Source organism: Patella vulgata, chromosome 2, assembly GCF_932274485.2.
Source record: "Patella vulgata chromosome 2, xgPatVulg1.2, whole genome shotgun sequence".
Classification (NCBI taxonomy): Eukaryota; Metazoa; Mollusca; class Gastropoda; family Patellidae; genus Patella; species Patella vulgata.
Genome location: NC_065880.2, coordinates 9,077,360 through 9,085,966, shown reverse-complemented (window position 1 = coordinate 9,085,966; position 8,607 = coordinate 9,077,360). Strand labels below are relative to the sequence as shown.

The window sequence follows — 8,607 nt, the reverse complement described above, 5'->3', positions numbered from 1 at the left end:
CTTGTATGTTGAATTTGTTGATTATTCCGGTACACATTTAGTAAAAAGCTTGCGACTTAATCCCAGAAGATTGCGCAGAGCATCACACCTCTGTTCATTTGTGTTAGGCTGCCTGCGTAACGAGGTGTGCTGTTACAGTGAAAACTTTATTCACATCTTTGCGAGTGATGGTATTTTTTGTGCGAACATTTTATTGTAAAACATTTGCGTGCGTAGGCCAATGTATAAGCCTATTTATTTTGCGAACTCTTTGAATCTAGCCCTGTGTGTAAACTTGTAGCTGTTTCTCCTAATTTGCGTATATTGAGGTACAGAAAAGATTTTTGCGATGGAGTCAAGTCATTCAACTAGAAGATCACACAGCCAATCTTCGTATAGGACAAGAAGTTGTGCGTCAAGTTCATCACGTTATTCAAAGAAGATTGATCTTGCTGCAGAGGCTGCTGCATTAAAGTCGAAGTTGAAATTTATTGATGTCCTTTCACAGAAACAATTAGAATTAAATCGTTTAGAAACAATTAGAGATATTGAAATTGCGGAAGCCAAGTTAGATGCTATTGCGAAAATAGAACAAGAGGATGATAGAACAAGCCGTGCCATTGATTCTGCATTGTCTGCAGATAAAACTGAATACGTTCAAGATTATGTGAACACTTTGCACAATTCTGAGTCTGAACCGGTCAAATTGAATAACTCATCAAATCTACCTGTAACTCCAAATGCTACTACTGCGACAAATTGCGATAACAGACCTACTAATTTTGCGTCAACACCTGTCTGCGAAGCTCAACGTGACTTTGTGCGTGCGACCTCCAGCGATATTGAACTTACAAATCGTGCGTCTGCGTTAGATAGAGATACTGACAAGAATAATTGTTCACCTGTAACTTGTGTTGAAGATAATGACTTTGCGTTTGCGAGAGTTTATGATACAGGAGTTAATAATTCTGCGTTTGCGTCATCCTGTAGCATTGAACTTAGTCATTCTGTGTCTCATCCTCTTTATACCCCTTCAACATCTCAAATTAACCCTTATGCGTTGCGTTCTCAAGAAACCTGTTCAACAGTTTATTCAAGTCAACAACCGAATCCTGTAATGTCAACAAAGCCAGCTTATTACATTCCTACAAGGTCAATTAATGAAGATGATCCGTTAGTCAGAGTAGCACAAGTTTTTGCGGAACATGCGAGTTTCAGTCGTTTACCCCCTCCTGAGCCTGGTACATTCTCTGGAGACCCGTTAAAATACCCAAGTTGGAAAAGCGCGTTTCAAACTTTGATAGACCAAAAGGACATTCCTGTTTCAGAACGAATGTATTATCTTAAGCGTTATTTAAGTGGATCTGCGAGAGAGTGCGTTGAGAATTATTTCCTGTTGTCGACTGAAGATGCGTACGATGAAGCCAAGAAACTTCTTGATGATAGATTTGGTAATTCATTTGTCATTGCCAATGCGTTTCGCGATAAACTTGATGCTTGGCCTAAAATTCATTACAGAGATGGAATAGGTTTGCGGAAATTTTCTGATTTTTTGCGTCAGTGTGAAGTGGCGATGCGGACTACTAGAAGTTTATGTGTTTTGAACGATGATAGGGAAAATAAGAAATTACTTAAGAAACTTCCTGATTATTTAGTATCACGATGGGCACGTATTGTCCATGACTGGAGAATTGAGAGAATGACATTCCCTCCCTTTGTTGAATTTGCGAAATTTATTGATAAAGAATCAAACATTGCTTGCGATCCTGTAACATCTTTACAACAACCTGGAAAGGAGTTAAATCAACCAGATTCGTTAAGGTACAATAATAAATCAAGCTGGTCATCAGATAAGTCACATTTTAGGAGACCTCCTGGAAATGTTGGTTCATTTGCAACGAACTCGTCAGAAAACTATATACCCTCAAGGTCGAAAGTTTATGAAAATGCGCCAAGGCAACCTGTTTGTTTCTTCTGTAAAGATCCACACATTTTGGATAGATGTTCTGTTTTTCTGAAGAAAAGAATTGATGATAGAAAAGACTTTCTAAGAAACAACAAATTATGTTTTAGTTGCTTAAATCCTGGACATTATTACAAGTTTTGTCGTAGAAGAAAAACATGCGATATATGTAACATGTATCATCCAACAGCTTTACATGGTGATGTGCATGAAAGAACTGATACATCAGAAAGGCCTGCAACTACAAGTCATAATTGTAAATTGGACATTAGCGATAAATCAAGTCATTGTTCGATGATTCTTCCTGTGTGGATTTCCCATATGTCAAATCCAGAATTAGAATGTCTTGTATATGCCCTTTTAGATACTCAGTCAGACTCTAGTTTCATTTCAGATACTACTTGCGATCGGTTAGGTATCGATGGACCCCACATACAGTTATCATTATCAACAATGTTTGCGAAAGATATGCGAGTAGATAGTCGTAAAATGACTGGTTTAATTATCAGAGGACATAACTGTGACATTAAAATTCCTTTGTCAACTGCGTATACAAGAAACGAAATACCTGCTAATCGTTCTCATATCCCTACACCTGAAATAGCACGTAGGTGGCCTCACCTTGAAACAATTGCGAATAAATTAATGTCACTGAACTCTTGTGAGATTGGTTTGCTTATTGGTTATAATTGTTCCCGTGCGTTATTACCTCGTGAAGTTATCCCCCCTGTATTGAATGAACCCTTTGGTCAGAAGACAGATCTTGGATGGGGAATTATTGGTAATGTTGATCCAGACATAAATAATGAACTTAAATGCGATGAGTTTATGTTTTGTAGTCATAAAACTGAGAGTAATGTTCAACCACTTCATTCGATTAGAGAAGTCTCCGATCTAAACATTCGAACACGACATGCGTTTATTTCATTTAAAACTCAAGTGAAAGAAATCGTAAGCCCTTTTAATATTCTCAAGATTTTAGAAACTGACTTTAGTGATCTCCACTCTTGCAGTAATCAAACATATTCACGTGAAGATAAACAGTTTTTGAATAAAATGTCAGAAAGTATACATTTAACATCTGATAATCACTATGAGATGCCCTTGCCATTTAGAGATAGGGAACCTACACTTCCTAACAACCGAGCTCATGCGTTACAAAGACTTTTACCATTGCGTAATAAATTTAAGAAGGATGAAAATTATCGGCGTGATTATCGTCAGTTTATGTCAGACATTATAAGTAAAGGATATGCAGAAAAAGTTCCTGCGGATGAACTTCATCAAGATATCGGTAGAATATGGTATATCCCTCACCACGCGGTTTACCACCCGAAGAAGCCTAACAAAATACGCGTAGTATTTGATTGCAATGCCAGATTTAAAGAACAGTCAATAAACGACCATCTTCTTAAAGGCCCAGATCTTACTAACACGCTAACTGGTGTACTCTGTAGATTTAGAAAAGAATCCATAGCTGTGATTTGCGACATAGAACAGATGTTCTATCAGTTTCGTGTAAATACAGAACATCGCAATTATTTAAGATTTCTTTGGTGGATCAATGATGAGGAAGAGCCTACGGATTTTAGGATGACAGTACACTTATTTGGTGCTGGGTCATCACCTGGTTGCGCAAACTTTGGTTTGAAACAGGCTGCTATCGATAACGAAGAGGAATTCGGTTCTGAAGTAACAGATTTTTTGAAACGAGATTTCTACGTAGATGATGGTTTAAAGTCTCTTCCTACTGAAAGAGAAGCGATGAATCTAATAGATGGAAGTAGAAACTTGTTAGCTAAGTGCGGACTCCGATTACATAAGTTTGTATCAAATTCTAAAACAGTTGTTAATTCAATAGATCCAGAAGACCGAGCTAAGGAGATACGAGATCTCGATTTATTCAATGATGAACTTCCGATGGAACGTGTATTAGGTATACAATGGTGTATTGAGTCGGACTGTTTTCAATTTCATATAACTTTGAATGACAAGCCATTGACTAGACGTGGAATACTTTCCACAGTATGTTCTATATATGATCCATTAGGTTTTATAGCGCCGTTTTTACTATTAGGAAAACAGATACTCCAAGAACTTTGTAGAAGTCGTATTGATTGGGACACTAGTATTCCTGAAGATATGCGGTCACGCTGGGAACGTTGGCGAGATAATCTTGTGCATCTTTCGTCAGTGAAAATTCAGAGATGTTTTAAACCACAAACCTTTGGTCAAGTAACAACTCGAGAGTTACATTACTTTTCTGATGCAAGTACCTACGGATATGGTCAGTGTACATACTTGCGATTAGTTGATGATCAACAAAACGTATATTGCTCACTTGTTGCTGGGAAATCACGAGTAACACCACTTAAGCCTATAACTATACCTCGTTTAGAACTTGCTGCTGCCCTTGTTTCGGTTAGAGTCGGTGTGCATTTGAAGAGTGAACTCGACTATGATGACATTAGTGAAATTTATTGGACCGATAGTAAGGTTGTGTTAGGATACATAAGTAATGATGCCAGACGTTTTCAAACTTTTGTTGCGAATCGAGTCCAACAAATTCGAGAAGCGTCGTCACCTGCTCAGTGGAATTTTGTATGTAGTTCTGATAATCCTGCGGATGCAGCTTCTCGTGGATTAGAACTTGACTAACTGGTTAAACAGTCGAAATGGTTTACCGGACCTGATTTTTTGTGGAATCTTGAACTTCCCGTAAATTGCGATTTCAAAGAAGAATCCCTAATTTCCAAGGATGACCCAGAAGTAAGAAAAGTTCAAGTATTTGCAACACAGTTAACAAAACCTACTGTAAAATTCGACTTATCACGTTTTAAGCATATTTCAACATGGTTTCGAGTTAAAAGAGCTGTTGCCCTGTGTCTGCGATTAAGAAAGAAGATACAAGTTAATCAGGCGAGTCTGAAATCTGTTTACACACCTTTAACCGTGGATGAATTACAACATGCTGAAACAATAATCATTAAACTTCTTCAATCACAAGTTTTCAGCGAAGAAATACAAATTTTGAAGAAATTACAGAAAGCGACTGATGATAATGCTGCGAAGAGAAAACTAAAGAAATCATCATCGTTATATAAGTTAGATCCATATCTTGATCATAATGGTATAATTCGAGTTGGTGGACGCCTTAAATTGTCTAATTTGGACCCTGCAGAAAAGAATCCAATAATACTGCCTAAGAAACATCATTTGACTACGTTGATCGTTCGTCATTTCCATGAAACTGTAAAGCATCAAGGTAAAGGTCTCACAACTAATGAGATACGCTCCAGTGGATTTTGGATATTAGGATGTAGTTCAGTCGTTTCAAGTTACATCTATCATTGCGTCATCTGTCGTAAATTGCGAGGAAGAGTACAAGAACAGAAAATGTCAGAACTTCCTGAAGATCGATTAGAGCCTGCGCCTCCCTTCACATATTGCGCTGTTGATTGTTTTGGACCATGGACTATTAAGGAAGGAAGAAGCGAACGAAAGCGTTATGGTGTATTATATACATGTATGACTAGTCGAGCTGTTCACATAGAAATTGCGAATAGTTTGTCAACAGACTCATTTATTAACAGTTTGCGTCGATTTATTGCTATTCGCGGTCCTGTACGTCAGTTACGTTCGGATAACGGCACCAATTTTGTTGGAGCAAAAAGAGAATTATATGAGCTTATTCATAAGATCAATCATGATCATGTTAGACAATATTTGTTAGAAAATGGTTTCGACTTTGTTTTCAAAATGAACATCCCTGCTGCGAGTCATATGGGCGGAGTTTGGGAACGCCAAATAAGGTCAGTGCGAGCTGTTCTCTCTACGCTTATGATGCAGTCTGGAACACAGTTAGATGATGAATCTCTTCGTACTTTTATGTATGAAGCTGCAGCAATTGTGAACAGTCGTCCCTTGACTGTAGATACTCTTAATGATGTCACATCTTTAGCACCTTTGACACCTAATCATTTGTTGACTATGAAGACTAAGATTATATTACCACCTCCTGGAGAATTTCAAAAGGAAGATGTTTATTCTAAAAAGCGATGGCGTCGTGTGCAGTATATGGCCAATGAGTTTTGGACACGGTGGAAACGCGAATTTCTACAAAATCAACAAGTGCGCTCTAAATGGAATGATTCTAAACGTGAAATTTGTAACGGTGATATTGTTCTTCTGATAGATGATAGTCTTCCGCGAAACCAATGGTCAGTGTGTCGTGTTGTTGAAACATATCCCGATGCAGACAATCATGTGCGTAAAGTAAAGCTTTACATTGGTAATAAATATTTAAATTCTGATGGAAAATGTGTAATTCCGCCTGTATATTTAGAACGTCCAGTACAGAAATTAGTTTTACTTCTTGGACTTGAAGACCAGGGAAATCCCCGCCAAGGAGCCAACTGAACTGTCTTTTTAAAATTAGAACTCTCTTTATTAAGTTCGTTGAAATATTGAATATGTAATAGTTAGGTTGTTATGTTTTTTTTGTTGAAAATCAGCATACTAATTTTGAGGAGCCATGTAACAATTGTCGTCTTGCCGTAGTGTTGCGATTGAATGAATTCATAGTCAAGTATAGGCCGTATGACTTCCTAGAGGGGTAGCTATTGGGAGCATCAATTGTTTACATTCTATGGTTTCCTAATTATATTTTATATCCGAAGTATAGATATGTTTATTAGTAGATTCTATATATTAGAGTAAATATTAAATACGTACATAATTATTCAGTTAATCAAATTATGATTATAAATATTTGGTTCGAATTTGTATATGTAATTTATTAGTTACTCCTATAAATCGTGGTCTTTCGTCTGGGATCAAGCATGGCAGCCAAATTTGTGCGTTGCGGAAAGGGGTGAAGTCAAAAAGGTATTGTGTTATAAACATATATTTTTGGTTGTAATTATCAGTTAATATGTCCATCACATAACTAAGTATATGTCAGTATTCTTATTTGATATGTATAATTGCGTTTTGGGTTTGAAATCTTGTGTATTGTATTAGCTGTCATGCAGGCACTGTCAAACGCCGTTTCCTAGCTAACAATATTACGTAGTTTGTACGTTGTGCTATAGTTATTATCGTATATCAATTAGTACCGTTTAGTAATTCTGTTAACTTTTGTTATTTCAGTTTTCACATATGTGTATTGTGTGTATGTTCAACTTGATATTCATCATATAATCAACTTAGAATTGTCTGTCAACTAAATGATGATATAAAGAGAATTCATTGAACCCTAAAACTTGTATGTTGAATTTGTTGATTATTCCGGTACACATTTAGTAAAAAGCTTGCGACTTAATCCCAGAAGATTGCGCAGAGCATCACACCTCTGTTCATTTGTGTTTGGCTGCCTGCGTAACGAGGTGTGCTGTTACAAGTATGTAAATCATCTACACCCCGATATAGATAGAGTTGAAATCCCCTAAAATTAGTTTCATTTTCCAGATCAAAAAGTTGTAATGGGAGATTGAGGAAATAAATCGTAAGAGGAAAGAGAAGTACAGATCAGAGATTTAAATGAGGGAAACAATCTGCTTATTCAACGAAAAGAACAAAGGAAAATTTCCCGTCCATGTTACAATTATTGTTAACAGATTCATATACAAGCAAAATGGTACGTGAAACAATGGAAATCTGTGATAATCTGATACATGAATTGAACTTTAGGTTAATAAACACATTAATTTTATTCTATTATGCCACCTGTTTGTATGCAAGGTATGAGGCATGTCCATTCCATAGTTGGCTTATTCGTGACGTCATTAGACTTAGTAACCAATCAATATCATCATAATTAATTACGTAATACTTGACCAGTTAAATAACAGATAGCAGAAGTCCAGGTATATAAAACCATCAGAGCAGCGGGCGATTGGCTTGTCTACGATATCACCCTTGGTGGAAGTGGACGTAAAACCCCAGAAACGAACGAACGGGCGATTGGTAGACAACCATGTAGATTTTGAGAGAGCAAATGTAGAAATGCGTTGGGAGAGTCCGTTGAGGTTCAAGAGGCAGCATCTGATGTAGTGCATCCGTCAGTAAACTCGATCTGCGAAATGGTGGGGTAGCGAGAGTAGGGAATGGCTTTATTTTTAATCTATGCTTGTAACCTATGTATCCAGTGCTTGACATAAAATGTAGAAACGAACTGTGGTATTGTTATTCATGTGTGTAACCATAACCTGAATAATTGGGGTAAGTTCACAACATGGAGATGTCAGAGTGACATTTAAAGATACGTCCTAGACCTAGCCATAAAGTAAAGAATAAGAAAAATAACCAGAGACCATACTAGACGATCACAAGGCTATTAAAATATGTAACAGTGAAAAGAGTATGCGTCACACATTGAATTTATGGAGTTTTGGGGAAGTACTTTCCACATCTAAACAGTGACTCAAAGCACTGAATTTGATTTGGTTGCCGAACTGCATAATGCTACAAGTTGTGTCAGTGTTCCTCTTAAAGAGGTTGACATGTATTATCGTATTTTGTTTACTTAGGATCAGCAAGATATTTTTTCCAAAGTATAGAATTAATTTCAACATCATTCCAAATATTTATGGGTGTTTACACATAAAAAAAAAAATAATTGTATTTATTATTACGTTATTGTCAAATTCTTCGATACTTTTTGG

The 8,607-nt window shown here is 36.8% G+C and overlaps 1 protein-coding gene across 1 annotated transcript; it reads left to right on the top strand.

Moving 5' to 3' along the window:
- The first annotated feature begins 4,616 nt into the window (after positions 1 to 4,616).
- On the top strand, positions 4,617 to 7,205 carry LOC126809758 (uncharacterized). The gene is made up of 2 exons (XM_050534515.2): positions 4,617 to 6,829; positions 7,094 to 7,205. Exon 1 carries the CDS (start codon positions 5,339 to 5,341, stop codon positions 6,359 to 6,361), a length of 1,023 nt encoding a protein of 340 aa, XP_050390472.1. The 5' UTR covers positions 4,617 to 5,338; the 3' UTR covers positions 6,362 to 6,829; positions 7,094 to 7,205.
- Positions 7,206 to 8,607: the final 1,402 nt, after the last annotated feature.

What these genes read in the sequence shown, in the direction of transcription:
- LOC126809758 (XM_050534515.2), top strand. Translation starts at nt 5,339, where the DNA reads ATGTCAGAACTTCCTGAAGATCGATTAGAGCCTGCGCCTCCCTTCACA.